This window comes from Lutra lutra, chromosome 9, assembly GCF_902655055.1.
Source record: "Lutra lutra chromosome 9, mLutLut1.2, whole genome shotgun sequence".
NCBI classification, from domain to species: Eukaryota; Metazoa; Chordata; class Mammalia; order Carnivora; family Mustelidae; genus Lutra; species Lutra lutra.
The window spans coordinates 73847133-73863081 of NC_062286.1; the positions used below are offsets into that span (position 1 = coordinate 73847133).

Sequence of the window (15949 nt, forward strand, 5' to 3'; positions counted from 1 at the left end):
CACTTTTAACAATGTTAATTTTTCCAGTCCATGAGCACAGACTATCTTTCCATTTATTTGTGTGTTCTTCAGTTTTGTTTTTTTTTTTTTAAACTAATGTCCTACAGTTTTCGATATGCAGGTCTCTTACCTCCTTCGTTAAATTTATTCCTGGGTATTTAATTCTTTTTGATGCTTTTGTAAATTGGACTTTTTAAAAAATTCTCTTTTTAAGATTTATTTATTTTAGAGAGAAAGCACGAGTGGGAGGGGGAGAGGAAGAGGAAGAGATTCTCAAGCAGGCTCCACGCTGAACACAGAGTCTGATAGCACTTGATCCCACAACCCCAAGATGTTTCTTCTTTTTTCTTGTTTTAATTTTGTAATAGTTCATTCTTCATGTATGCAGCAGATTTTTGTGTATTGATTTTGTATCCTGCAACTTTACTGAATTTATTCTAACAGGTTTTTTTATGGCTTTAGAGTCTTCTATATATAACATAATGTCATCTGTAAATAGTGACAGCTTTACTTCTTCCTTTCCAATTTGGATGCCTTTATTTGTCCTGCCTAATGGCTAGGATTTCCAATACTATGTTGAATAAAAGTAGAAAGAGTGAGCTACTGGTCTTTTTCCTGGTTTTAGAGGAAGAGCTTTTAGCTTTTCACCCTTGAGTATGTTAGCTGTGGGCTTGTCGTATATGGCCTTTATTCTGTTGAGGTATGTTTCCTCTATACCCACGCTGTTGAGAGTTTTTATCATGCATGGATGTTGAATTTTTCACATGCTCTTTCTTCATCTGTTGAGTTGATCATCTGATTTTTATCCTTTATTTTGTTAATGTGGTATATATCTCATCGACTGATGTGCAGCTGTTGAGCCATCCTCATTCCTGGAAAAATCCCACTTGATCAGGTTGTATGTATTAAGGATCCCTTAATGAGGGACGCCTGGGTGGCTCAGTTGGTTAAGGATCCCTTAATGTATTGTGGAATTCAGTTTCCTGATATTTAAGTTCATCAGGGGTATTTGCCTATAATTTTCTTTTCTTGTGGCATCCTTATCTGTTTTTGCTATCAGAGTAATGTTTGCTATCAGGGTAATGTAAAATGAGTTTGGAAGTTTTCTCCTCTTCTGTTTTTTTTTTTTTTTTTTAAAGATTTTATTTATTTATTTGACAGAGATCACAAGGAGGCAGAGAGGCAGGCAGAGAGAAGAGAGAGAGAGGAGGAAGCAGGCTCTCTGCTGCGCGGAGAGCCTGATGTGGGGCTCGATCCCAGGACCCTGGGATTATGACCTGAGCTGAAGGCAGAGGCTTTAACCCACTGAGCCACACAGGTGCCCCACCTCTTCTGTTTTTGAAAGAGCTTGAGAAAGACTCAGTTCTACTTTGAATGTTTGGTAGAATATAACAATAAGAACCCATCATAAAAGGAAGACCTGTGAGTATGCTGCCTTGTAAGAGACTACTTTTCCAAAATAGATATGTCAGGCCACAAAACAAATCTTTTTTTTTTTTTTTTTTTTTTTTTTTTTTTTTTTTGGTAATAAAAGGTGTTTATTGTACAAAGTTTCTTGCCATTTTTACTAAAGCAATATTTTTTTTCTCTTTTTTAAAATTTTTTATTTTTTATTAACATACAATGTATTATTAGCCCCAGGGGTACAGGTCTGTGAATCACCAGGTTTTTAGCACTCACCGTAGCCTGTACCCTCCCCAGTGTCCATAACCCAACCACCCTCTCCTACCCACCTCCCCCCAGCAACCCTCAGTTTGTTTTGTGAGATTAAGAGTCTCTTATGGTCACAAAACAAATATTTTTTTTTCCCTTTTTTTTTTTTTAAAGATTTATTTATTTATTTATTTATTTGACACAGAGAGAGCGAGATTGATCGATCGATCACAAGTTGGTAGAGCAGCAGACAGAGAGAGAGGGGGAAGCAGGCTTCCCCCCAATGTGGGGCTCGATCCCAGGACCCTGAGATCATGACCTGAGCCGAAGGCAGAAACTGAACCCACTGAGCCACCCAGGTGCCCCCACAAAACAAATCTTAATAGAGGATTGAAATCATATCAGGCATCTTTTCCAACCACAGTAGTATGAAACTAAAAAATGATTTTTACAAAAAGACTGGAGAATTCATGAATTTGTGGATATTAAACAGTATGCTGCTGGACAACCAGTGGGTCAAAGTAGAAATTTTTAAAAATGCCTTGAAACAAATGAAAATGGAAATATGACAGATTTATGGGATGCAGCAAGAGCAGTTCAAAGAGGGAAGTTTGTGGCAATAAATGCCTGCCTCTTTAGACAAGAGAAGTCTAAAACCTAACTTTATACCTCAAGGAAGTGAAAAAGCAACAAATGAAGTCCAAAGTTAGTACAAGGAAGGAAATAACAAAGATTAGAGCAGAAATTAATAAAATAGAGACAAAAAAGACAACAGAAAAGATTAAGAAAACTAAGAACTGGTTCTTTGAAAAGGTAAAATTGACAGGGACGCCTGAGTGGCTCAGTCAGTTAGGTGTCTATCTTCCGCTCAGGTCATGATCCCAGAGTCCTGGGATCAAGGCTCCTGCGGCAGGCTTCCTGCTCAGCAGGGAGTCTGCTTTTCCCTTTGCCCCTCCTCCCTTTGCCCCTTCCCATTGCTCCTCCTCCTTGTGTTCTCTCTGTCTCTATCAAATAAATAAATAAAATCTTGAAAAAAAAAAAGAAAATTGACAGACCTTTAGCTAGCATCACCAAGAAGAAGTAGTAAGGGCTCAAATAAAATCAGAGATAGGAAATGTTACAACTGATAGCACAGAAATACAAAAGATTAGAAGAGATTTTTTTGTTGTTATTGTTAGGATTGGAAGAGATTAGAATAGTTACTTGCCAACAAATTGGACAACCTAGAAGAAATGGATAAATTCCTAGAAATATGCAACCTGAATCAATACTAAATCATGATGAAGTAGAAAATCTGAACAGATGAATTACTAGTAAGGAGGTTGAATCACTAATCAGAAAACTCCCAACGAACAAAAGTCCAGGATCAGACTACTCCACTGGTGAATTCTCCTAAACATTCAAAGAATTAATGGTTGCGCTCTTTCACCAGCAACTCATATCGTGTGTGGCACATTCATTCATTTAGTCTTCATTTATTCAGCAAATATTTGTTGAATATACTTTATATCAGGCAGTTTAATTTAATTTTTTTTAAAGATTTATTTTTTATTTGAGAGAGAGCACGAGCAGGGAGAGGGGCAGAGGGAGAGAATCTCAAGCAGACTCCCCACTGAGTGCACAGAGCCCAAAGTGGGGTTCCACTTGGGGCTGGATTTTACCACCCCTGAGATCATGACCTGAGCCGAAATCAAGAATTAGACATGAACCTACTGAGCCACCCAGGCACCCCTGTCAGTCAGTTTAGAATGAGTTGGTCTAAATTTCTTCTTTAGAAATGAAGTCCTGCTTGGGTTTTCAGTTTTTATGATATCAAGGAAGTGACTTCTAAAGATTATTATTCAGTGGTCAGCATATAAATATATTTTCTTTGACCAGTCTTAGATAATCCCCATAGTTGATGTTGTAGTGGAAGTTTAGCAGAAATGTATGTATGTGTGTAAATAATAACTGAATACATTAATGTAAGTATGTAATAGTATTTTGAATAATTATAGTTTTTAAAGTTTCTAAATATATAGTTAGAAACACCTGATTATGGCAAGTCATGCTTTTAAAAAGCAGTGTTTCATTATGACTTTATTTCTGGATTCCCTACCTTAAAATACTGAAGAAAAAAATTTAAGTAAAACATTTAAGTTAAAAAACATTTAAAATGAAATTTCTCTTCATTTCCGTTTATTCAGTGGATCTTTTTTAGTAGTTGGAAAAAGCTGTGGTAGTTCCCAACTGTGTTAGAAACAGTTGTCAAGTGTGGTTCTTTAGAACGTGAGACTGGGAGCTGTTTCTAAACACACAGTTACTAGCACAGATTTGCTTAAGTTTCCAATCTCATCTGTGGCTATGGGTAAGTAATGTGGAATATGTATAATATTTGTGGAGAAAAAAAACTATTATAAATTAAATTCCATAAACTCTAACTTCAGGTTACTATATAACCTAAAGGACTTTGAACCCCAGCCAAGCAGTAGTATGTGCAGTTGTACATAGTAATAGTTTTTTGTAAGCCTTTAAGATAGTTAAGTATATAAAAATTAAGGTGTTCTTCTAGCTTCAGAATGTATATTAATCTGTTCTTTTGTTGAAATGAATCCTGCTACAAAATTTTGGTCATATTTAGTGTCCTGGAGTTCAAAGATAATATTTTTTAGTTAAAGAAGTGTGTTTATTTTCTAGACAGCTTTACTTAAACCTTAGCTCCTATTAATAGTGAAGACTCTGGTGTATTTGTATAGGGTTTACAGTAAAACCTAAAAAAAATTACAAAATGGAAACGTGTGTGTGTGTATATGTATAGCATCCCTTTAAATTGCATGGTACTATCTTTTAGAGCACTGAAAAGGGTTTTTTGTTGTTGCTGTTTAAGATTTTATTTTTGAGTAACTGTACACCTATAGTGGGGCTCACACTCCCAACCCTGAGATCAAGCGTTGCATGGTCTGCTGACTGAGCCAGCCAAGGTGCCCTGGGGCACTGATAAGGTCTTAATAAAAGTGTATGTTTGTCCCTGATTTTTTAAAATATAGCTACTAGAATATTAAGAAATAAATTAAAAATTACATATGTACAGGTGCCTGGCTGGCTCAGTTGGAAGAGCATGTGACTAGATAGATAGATTTCAAAGAGCATTTTATTTTATTTTTTTTGAAAGATTTTGTTAATTTATTTGTCAGATAGCATAAGCAGGAGTAAGGGCAGAGGGAGAAGCAGGCTTCATGCTCAGCAAGGAGCCCGATGTCATGTCCTCGTTCCAGGACCCTGAGATCATGACCTGAGCCAAAAGCAGATGCTTAACTGACTGAACCACCCAGGTGTCCCCAAGAGCCTGTAACACTTGATCCCTGGGTCATGAGTTCTAGCCCTACATTGGATATAGAGATTGCTAAAAAAAAAAAAAAATAACGTAAAAATTACATACATGGATCACATTCTCTTTCTACTTAGATATCGCTGGCTGAGTATTTCCTAACTGAAAATTACATTTTCTTAAGTTATGGTTGAAATTGAGCATTTTTGGTATTGAGAATTATTTTTTATTAGTCTTAGATTACAGCTTGGCATCTAAATATTGGCATTCTAATATTAGATGTAAAGGTGAAACTAAAAGTTAAAAAAATTTAACAAAATGTTATTTTGAGGACTTACTTTTAGACTTTGTTGTTGGAACAAATCCATAACTATACTTTATGATTTCTTGATTCTTGGATTAGAGCTAGTTTGACAGTTAACATTAACCATTTTATTCATTGTCTCATTTATTTATTTAACAGTTTTCTGTTTGCTTGCTTCATATGTGCCAAATCTATCTTGGGGAATGCTTCTCCATAATTATAGGAGGGAACAAAAAATAATGTATGTGCATGTAAATGAGCGTATGGAGTGGGAGGTAGAACGAAATGAAGCAGTACCTGTCCAGGTTTTTGTTTTCTGTAAAGTAGTACGTTAAGGTCATCATAGTTCGCCGCTAGTGATGGTTTCTAGGAAAGATTCCTTGAATTGAATAAAACTAAAGTATTCTCCTTAGATGTGAATCCACATTTATTGAGTACTTAATGGACAATAAGGTAGACACTGCGGAAGAATATAAACAAAAGGCTTTGGTGCACCTGAATAGCTCAGTGGGTTAAGTGTTCAACTCTTGATTTTGGCTCAGGTCGTGATACCAGGGTCCTGGGATTGATCCCTGTGTCGAGCCCTATGCCAGAACTCTATTCAGCAGAAAGTCTGAGATTGTCTCCTTCTCCCGCTGCCCCTCCTTTGCTCTCTGTCTCTCAAATAAATAAATCTTAAAAAAATTTAAAAAGAGGCCTTGCCCTCAGGGCTTGTATTTTTGTTAGGAAAATATGGCATAAACCAAAAAAGTAAGTAACAAGATAAGGCAGCTATGACATACAATATTACAAATTATTATACAATTCTACAGGAATTCAGAAAATGAACACTAATGACTAGATTTTTTTTAACTCCTTCTCCTTTGCTTCTTATTATAATAGTGGCCACGTGATCTTTTCAGAATAACCCCATTTTTAAATACCTTCTAGCACTGTAACTTACTCTCAGAACAGTCAGTGGTAACTTATTATGAGAACTGTATAGAAATTTAGCATAGATTCTTTACCTCAGCACAAGTAAGAATTTAATACAGTTCTTCTAGAACTGAGCTTTGAGTGCTTCAGTACAGGACAGTGTTTACAAATGGGAAGTTTAGGTTATGGTGGCATTACACAGTTCAAATTATGTAGTTTCGTTTATTTGTTTGGTGTGAACTTCATGTTGCAGCTGAGTTAACTAACACCTTTTCTTTCCATTAGTACCTCTTAATTCCCTCCTTTTCAGTCTTTAATATTTGTTGTGTTGATGGTGGGAAGGAAAGGATTCTGGGGTGGGTGAGTGAAGTAGGTATCTCTAATAATAAGATCTATAGATTTTAAGTAGGAATGGGAGTGGGGTGAGAGAGAACGTTGTAAAGGATGAAAAGTTTTGAGAATATACTTCTGAGTGTTACAGAAACTGCCAGCAACATTATAAACCAAGCTGATAGAGATAAATCATCCCCACGTGCATACACACTGCAAACATATGGAAATGTAACACAAAACAAGAGCAAAACTGTAAATACATAGCTAAGCTCTAAAGAAGGAAAGAAGAGAAGGAAACCAGAAATGAGAGAAGTCAAATCAAAGCAGTAAGTGGGAGTTGGTGCTACTGTATAAAATAGCGCAGAGATCTTTTGGTCCTGGGATATATCTCCTAAGGGATCTAGGTCAGAGTTTTAGTGCATATATGGGGATAGGAGATATGTGGTCTTGGTTCTTTTCAAAATAGAGCTAGCACTAAAACCCAGGTATACAGCCTAGAAACCTGAAACAAGAGTCTGTAATTGTGCAGAAATTTAAGTGACCAGTGATAATCTAAAAAAGAATATAAAGTAAGCTTGTGTAAAATTTTTAAAGAATTTTAAAAAGGGAGGTGAGGCATGATGATGTAATAGGCCTATTTTAAAAAGAAACCGTAAGACTTGAAAAAAGAAAAATCAACTTTCAGAAGCCTGCTTCCCCCTACCTCTCTGCCTGCCTCTCTGCCTACTTGTGATCTCGCTCTCTGTCAAATAAATAAATAAAATCAATTATTTATTTATTTATTTATTTATTTATTTATTTATTTATTATTTGACAGAGCACAAGAGGGGGATCGGCAGGCAGAGGGAGAAGCAGGCTCTCCCCATTGAGCAAGGAGTCCAGTGCAGGCTGAGTCCAGTGCAGGACCTAGGACCTAGGACCCTGGGAGCATGACCTGAGCTGAAGGCAGATGCTTGGGAGTCCCCAAGATCTTTTTTTAAAAAAGGAAAGAAAATCTAGCAACAAATGGTTAAGAACTAAATCTAAAATGTAATCTAAAAGTAAAAAGTTGAAAATACAAGATTGAAAAATACTGGGCTGACATAAAACACAACAAAAAGCTGTTAGGAAAATGCGATCAGGCAAAAATAGATTTATTTTATTTTATTTATTTGAGAGCAGGAGCAGAAGGAGATAGAGAATCTCAGGCAGGCTCCACACACAAAGTGGAGCCCAGCTTGGGGCTAAGTCTCACAACACTATATCATGACCTGAGCTGAAACCAAGAGTTGGACACTTCACCAACTGACTGAGCCATCCAGGCAACCCTCAGGGAAAAATAGATTTTTAAGGCAAAGCATTATTAAGGATAAAGAGAACCATTGCATAATGATGAAATAATTCACCAGGAGGAAGTAATAAAGTATACAAAGCAAAATTTTACATACTACAAATAAAAGACTACCTACAGATATAGTGAGAGATTTTCGCACGTTTTATTCAGAAGCTAATAAATCAGATCATCACTACCACCATCCCCAACAAAAGTAAACACATAAATTTTGTGAACAACACAGTTAACAGACTTGATCTTTTAGATGCGTTTAAACTTTAAAAAATAGAACGTAGATGTTTCATTCAAGCACACACGAAACAGAAATTAACCACATACTAAACTACAAAGGGATGATACCACAAATAGGCATATCACATTGGGTACAGTACGGTTCATAGAAAACTTGCTTGGTTTCCCAAGTTTCATTTGAAAGTGGTGTTAGTAGAATAATATTTAAATGAAATAATAGCAAAAACATTTATTGAACACTCAAATGAGCCAGGCACACTGCTGAGTGTTTTGCATGTGTTACTCTGTTTAAATCCCTTCAGCAGCCCTGTGAATTACAAGATACTGTTGTCTTTAGTAGATGAGAGAAGTTAGGCTTAAAAATGTTAATTTGCCCAAGGTCTGCTACTGGGAAAAAAAACTCTCTTTTTTAATATTATACTGCTTTAAACCCCACCTTTTAAAAAACATCTTTGTTATTGTAAAATACAGCCAGGTAGAGAAATTCCTAATAAAACAGACAAAGAGGTTATCGAATCATTATTAAGGCATTGAATTATTTCTAAAGTTGGTATTTTAATACCAACAGGTCAAGGAATAGAACTTTGCTGGCCACTGCAATACCCTTTTGAGTGCCCGTTCCAATTAAAATCCTTTTCTTTCCCCTACAAAAAAGCAGTTTTATGATTTTTTTTTGCTTTTTCGTTATTATTTTGATACCAGAGTGTATGTTCTTAAGCAGTATGCTTTAGATTTGCTTATTTCTTCCCCACTGTTTTTCCCATGCAGTTTATTTGTTGAAACTGTTAACAGTCTGACCATTTAGAGTTCCTTACAGGTTTGATCATTTTCAGATTAGGTATTTTGGCAAAACTTGGTGAGTGCTGTTGTGTTCTTTCATCAGGAGATCAGTTATGTCTGGTTGTTTTTCTTTTTGTGATATTAGGAGCTATTGATTTTAAGCGGTTAAATCCATTATTTCTTCATTTTACTAGTGAAATGTTTCTCTAGAGAAACTTCATGTCAGCTAATACTTGATTACCTCGTGGTTCAATTTATATAAGAGAGGAAGAATAAATGTTTACTTCCTGTTTTTTAAAAAAATTTTTAAGTGTCATTACTCATGGATTTAAATACATTTTTTTCAGTTCATTTATTCTTATGGATGCTCAAATTATCCCATCTTTGGCCAGTAGGAGCCTCTTCAAGTTAGCTTCCTGCCATCATGGAGTTTGCATATTTTAGTAAATATATGTACTTATAAGCATATTTATGTAGCTTCAAAACACACACACTAAACACATTGTGCTGTATGTTTTGGATTTTAATACTTACTATATATTAGCAGCAGTTCCTTATCAGTCTGTATAGAACTGCTTTATATTTTGTCTATTTGTCTAGACCACATAATAGTCTATTGAGTTTATTTAATAGTTACTAATGAACATTTTGATTATTACCCTGCAATATTATAAACAGTACTATAGTAAATATCCTGGTACGTAGTACTTTGCCCACATGCGTGAATATAGTTACAGAATCAATTCCCAGAAATGGAAACGCTAAGTAATAATGGCTCTTCCAAATTGCTGTCCTTAAAGCAATTAGAAACTTTTTTCCCCTCATATTATCCTTTGATGATATTAGAATGTGATCATACTTTTTGATCTTTGATAGCCTGCTACATAAATCTCATTGTAGTTTTTATTAGCATTTAAACTTGATTCTGAGTTGTCTTTTCTTATCCTTGGCCTAATTCTCTATTGAATTATTCATCTTTTCCACACCAATTTATAGGTATGCAGATATAATAAGGAAATTAGTCTTCTATGACATGTATTGCAAATATTTTTTCCTTATTATGTTGCTCCTTTAATTATGTTTACAGTGTTCATTTTCTAAGCAGAATTTTAAAACCTTTTTTATATTACTCAAATCTATTAGCTTTTTTTTTTTTTTTTTTTTTTTTTTTTACTATTTATACTTAGAAGAAGAGTTAAAGTACAGTACAAGGAAGGTTTTTACCCCTTAGATTGCCTTTCAGAATTGGCCAGTTTCTTATCCCAGCATGCCTTCTAATGCTTTAGTGTGTATTTTCTACCAAAAAAAAAAAAAAAACACTCCTAAATCACTGTACTACAGCTGTTAAAATCAGAAAATTAACATTGACACATTACTGCCTTCTAATCCTTTGACCCCTATTCAAGTTTCACTGATTGTCCGAAGAGCAACCTTTTAGCAAAAGGATCTGGTTCAGAACCATATTTTGCATTTAGTTGCTTTACCTTTTCTGTGTTCTTCATCCTGGAACAGTTCCTTAGACTTTGCTTGACTTTCAAGACTTTGACAGTTTTGAAGGTTAATAAAACAAATTAGAATAAATTTAAGTTTGTCTGAAGTTTCTTCAAATTAGATTTAGGTTATATATCTTTACATTTAGTTTATATAAGCCAGAAGTGATGCGGGCTTCCATTACTCTGTTTAATTATTTGACGAATCCCTCTACTGTATTCAACCAGTCTTCTAGTTCCACCATCCCTTCTTCTTTGTGATGTCCTTCTCTCCCTACTCTTGCTCTGACTCTCCATTTTAGGCCGCTCTCCCACCTACCCACACCCCACAAACTTCTCTTACTCTTCTTGAGCTCCAGCACTTTTTGCCGCAGTTTGAGTCTACGCGCTGTCTGCATAGATATCCTTTTCGTCCTACTTGATGTCTGATACCCTGCACTGAGCTGTCCCTCTCTATGGACACTCTCCTCACCCTGCTTTGAATCTGACACCTCTTGCAAGACTACTGTTTCCATCCCCACTTGGACTGTAACCATTGTGGTAGGAAGTCTTCCATTCCTGTCATCAAGTGAACATGCTCCTCACCTTTTTTTAAATGCCTTCCAAAACTTGTGTTATACGTCTTTTCCACTTTAACACTATAAAAAATAATTTTCATTTTTTTTATTGATTTGACTTTTTTGTATTTAAATATATGTTCTGGGGCACCTGGGTGGCTCAGTCATTTGGGCGGCTAACTTTTGATTTCAGCAGCTGACTTTTGGTTTCAGCAGCTAGCTTTTGATTTCAGCTCAGGTCGTAATCTTGGGGTCCTAGGATCCAGCCCTGTCTTGGGCTCTGTACTCGGAGTCTGCTTCAGGATTCTCTCTCCCTTTGCCCCTCCCCTTGCTCACTCACTCACTCTCAAATAAATAAATTTTTTAAAAAATAAATACATATGTATATATATGTTCTACTTTGAAATTTATTGTGAAGTAAGAAATGAAGTCCAGCATTTCTTTGAGATGTTTATCCAGTTGGCTGGTATTTTATTTGACAGGGAGAGAGTACAAGCAGGGGAAGAAGGAAAGGGAGAAGCAGGCTCACCACTGAGTAGGGAGCTGAATAGAAAGCTGCAGGGCTTGATCCCAGGACCCTGGGATCATGACCTGAGCGGAAGGCAGCCGCTTACCGACTGAGCCATGGGTGCACCCCAGTTGGCTGGGATTATATATAAACATTGTATCTAAGGGCACCTGGGTGATTCAGTTGGTTAAGCATCTACCTTCTGCTCAGGTCATGATCCCAGAGTCCTGGGATCAAGCCCCACATTGGGCTCCCTGCTGAGTAGGGAGCCAGCTTCTCCCTCTGCCTGCCACTCCTGACCCCGCCCCCCCCCCCCCCCCCCCCCCCGTGTCATTATCTCTTGTTATCTCTCCCCCTCTCTCAGGTTAAAAAAAAAAAGTTGTATCTACCTCCTCTCCTCCTAAAACATTTATGAAGTTTCTTAAAAGCATATTGCATCTTAGAGTTTTTTGTTTTTTGTTTAAATGGGTGTCATTTTTCGTGTTGCTTTTGTTTATAACAGATGATGATGTACCTGCAGATATGGTTGCTGAAGAATCAGGTCCTGGTGCACAAAATAGTCCATACCAACTTCGTAGAAAAACTCTTTTGCCAAAAAGAACAGCGTGTCCTACAAAGAGCAGTATGGAGGTAAATTAAAAGTAACTGCTTTTCTTTTAGTAATGAGAGGATTGTTAGAAAGGGAAATGTCACCATTTTTTTAAAAATAATGCTTATGCATGGTAAAAATATTTGCTTAATTAGTTTTCATTTTGTTTTTGAAGGGTGCCTCAACTTCAGCTACAGAAAACTTTGGTCATCGTGCAAAACGCGCAAGAGTATCCGGAAAATCACAAGATCTGTCAGGTATTTCCTTTGAGAACACTAAGGCTTGGATTAAATCTTCTTAATTTTGTTGGATACCAAAAAATTAAATATATTTTAGTGGTGCATTTGGAATTGAGAAGATGATATTATAGAATAAGCGTGACAACCCTGACCTCTCACTCTTTTTTGACTTTATTGCTTAAAAGTACATTTTATTAACCAGTTTCTGAAATGGTACATAACAGCTAGAAGAAAGAATACTTAGGACAGAAGAACGTTAATGTGTGTGTTATTTATCAAAGCAAAATGTTTATAAAATGATTGTCATCAAAAAATCTATTCATTAGATAAAATGAAAATTATGTTCTTTAAATAGTGAGAAACTTGTTGCTAGCACAACAAATAGATTGTTATATTCTGTTCGCTAATCTCTTTATAGCAGCACCCGCTGAACAGTATCTTCAGGAGAAACTACCAGATGAAGTGGTTCTAAAAATCTTCTCTTACTTGCTGGAACAGGATCTTTGTAGAGCAGCTTGTGTGTGTAAACGCTTCAGTGAGCTCGCTAATGATCCAATTTTGTGGTAAGTGAAATTTTATTTCTTATTATCTTGAGATATATTATTTGCCAACCCAAATGCTAAAAGATGGTAGGGAAGTTGAAATGCGAGTTGGTAGTTATAGTTGGAATAAAATCAGAACGCTTATAAATTCCAAGTTACCTATTTATCACAATGTAGGTGGTTGATCCAAGCAGCATTTATAAAATAATAAATGAAGTACTTTCTGTGCACCTTATCAGTTGACTAGCAACTGAGTGGTGGGAAATGTTTTTCATTTAAATTTAAGCTTTTTAGAAACAGAACTATGTCTAATTTAAAACAGGTAATACAATCTGATAGTTTACTGTGAAAGTAGATTTTGATACATCACTTCTGGAAAATAGCTTGACAGTTGTATTCATGAACCTTAAAATATGCATGCCCTTTGACCCACATTACTCCACTTCTGGAAATTTTTTTGCCTTACGTACAAATTTTTTATAATAGCATGGTTATTAGTGGGGGGAAATTAGAAATAATCTAAATGTCCAGCAATAAGGGAATGTACTAACAATGTAATTTCTACTTGAAGGGTGGTAATAAAGGCATTTAACAATAATTTTTACAGAGTTGTTAGTAACATGGGAAAATGCTGTGTTCTAAAAAAGTTTTTGAAAAGAGCAGAATACAACATTTTAGATGTTATATAATCACAACTCTAATAAATGAAACTATCTATAGATAACAAGACTGGAAGGAAACACTATTTTGTACAGGAAGTGATAATAGTTCCTATGACTACATTTCTGAGATTTAATGGTTTTTGATAATAGGATGTAAATGAACTGAAGATACATGAAGAGTTGGGGACCTGGGTGGCTCAGTTGGTTAAGCAGCTGCCTTCAGCTCAGGTCATGATCCCGGAGTCCCGGGATTGAGTTATGTATCAGGCTCCCAGCTCCTTGGAGAGTCTGCTTCTCCTCCCTCTGACCTTTTCCCCTCTCATGCTCTCTCTCACTGTCTCTCTCAAATAAATAAATAAAATCTTTAAAAATATATATAAATGAAGAGTTCAGAGTATTCTATCGAAAGCTGTCCTTTTAATAATAACTGTGTATGAGCCTTTCACAGTATGGGTGGCCTTTTTTCCCCCCTAAATAAATTTTGAAGAATTGACACTTTATTTTGGGAATGGACTGTCTTTTATTATATGTAGTTACATTGTTTTTAGCAAAAAACTATTTTACAGTTAAAATTTTGGCTTTTTAGATTCTTAAATGTTTTTGAAGCATCAGATAATTTTTTTAGTTGTTTAAAGTACTTTTTATGAAGAAATCTTTCATTCCTTTCCTCCTACAGGAAACGATTATACATGGAAGTTTTTGAATATACTCGCCCTATGATGCATCCTGAACCTGGCAAATTCTACCAGATTAATCCAGAAGAATATGAACACCCAAATCCCTGGAAAGAGAGTTTCCAGCAGTTGGTATGAAGTATAAATAGAAAATACTGATTTATATTCATAAATAAAAGTTTCTTTTAAAAAAAATTAATTTAAACTCAAGAATAGGTTTCAGGCCAGTGAAAATACTTACCAGTCAACAAAATGTTCAACAATTCTTTCACTACTAATGTATTTATTAATAATTTAAGCAGTGGCAGTAAGCATCAGTAGCCTGAGAGCAGTTACACTTTTTATGGGTCTGTTTGAACCTTTTCTTAAATTATTAGTGTTCAGTAGTTGTTTTAATTTTTATATGGTCCTTTATGAGTAGTTCTCAATTGGGGGTGATTTTGCTCCACAGGGGACATTTGGCAATGTCTGGAGACATTTTTGGTTGTCACAACTGGAGAAGAGGATTCTACTGGTATCTAGTGGGTAGAGGCCAGGGATGCTGCTAAACATCTTACAGTGATGCACAGAACAGCCCCCAACAAAGAATTACTGTCCCAAAATATCAGTAGTGCTGAGATTAACAAACTTTATCCTTTCTTACTGGATATTAAAGTCATAAGCTGTTTCAGATTTTAAATTGCACTATGCAACAGAAAATTAGAATAATTGATAATTGTTTTCAATATTTAATAAAAAATATACAGTGTTAATTTAGAATATGTTTACATTAGTAGTCAATGTTTGTTTCTGGTTTATTTGTTTTGTTTTTGTTTTTTTTTTTTGTTTTTTTTTTTTTTTGACATTTTAGTATAAAGGTGCACATGTAAAGCCAGGATTTGCTGAACATTTCTACAGTAATCCTGCAAGATATAAAGGAAGAGAAAATATGTTGGTATGTTTGATTTGTATTTTTATAAGACTTAAAATGGTAATCTTTCAGTTCTGTACTGACACTTTTATTTTTTTTCTAGTATTATGATACAATTGAAGATGCCCTTGGTGGGGTACAAGAAGCTCATTTTGATGGACTTATCTTTGTTCATTCTGGAATATACACTGATGAATGGATATATATTGAATCTCCAATCACCATGATTGGTGCAGGTATACTGAAATGCATTGTCATTAAAATTTTAATGTATTTTTTACATGATGGGTTTTTTAAATGGACTTAAAATCCAGGTGAACATTGATAATAGCTTTATGGTTAAAAAAGAGTAGGAATATTACCTCTTGCAGTGAAAACATGAGGGTTCAAAAAAAAAGGTGAGGGTTCAGAAATTACAGATGTATCTTATTTTTTTTTCTTTTTGTTTTGAGAGAGAGAGAGAGATGGTTGGGGGGTAGAGGGAGAGAGAGAGAATCTGAAGTAGGGGCTCGATCTCACAACCCTAAGATCATGACCTGAGCCAAAATCAAGAGTTGGACGCCTGACTGAAGCACCCAGATGCCTCAGTTTCTTTTTGTTTTTCTTAAGATGTGTATCTTGATGTCTGTAGTTTGTCCAATGCCTTAGTTATTCAGTAAGGAAAGAAAGTTACTTGTTTTATCTGTCATTTGAAAATAAATATGGTTACTGTTTCTATTGCTGTTTTTAATGAAACAGATGTCCGTGGTAAATTTTTTCATAGTGGCTCAAAGCTATTTTTTTTTTTTTAAGATTTTATTTATTTACTTGACAGAGATCACAAGTAGGCAGAGAGGCAGGCAGAGAGAGAGGGGGAAGCAGGCTCTGCGCCTAGCAGAGAGCCTGATACGGGGCTCGATCCCAGGACCCTGAGATCATGACC

At 35.5% G+C, this 15949-nt stretch overlaps 1 protein-coding gene across 4 annotated transcripts in view; it reads left to right on the plus strand.

The window, feature by feature from the left end:
- Nucleotides 1–15949, plus strand: part of FBXO11 (F-box protein 11) — a 90068-nt gene that overhangs the window by 50084 nt on the left and 24035 nt on the right. For 2 of the 4 annotated variants that reach the window (XM_047743693.1, XM_047743692.1), the window contains exons 2-7: nt 11914–12041; nt 12176–12257; nt 12658–12802; nt 14120–14249; nt 14968–15051; nt 15131–15263. In XM_047743693.1, coding sequence (XP_047599649.1) covers nt 11914–12041; nt 12176–12257; nt 12658–12802; nt 14120–14249; nt 14968–15051; nt 15131–15263 — 702 coding nt within the window. The remainder of the gene's footprint in view (nt 1–11913; nt 12042–12175; nt 12258–12657; nt 12803–14119; nt 14250–14967; nt 15052–15130; nt 15264–15949) is intronic. The other 2 variants (XM_047743690.1, XM_047743691.1) reach the window with 2 other exon arrangements.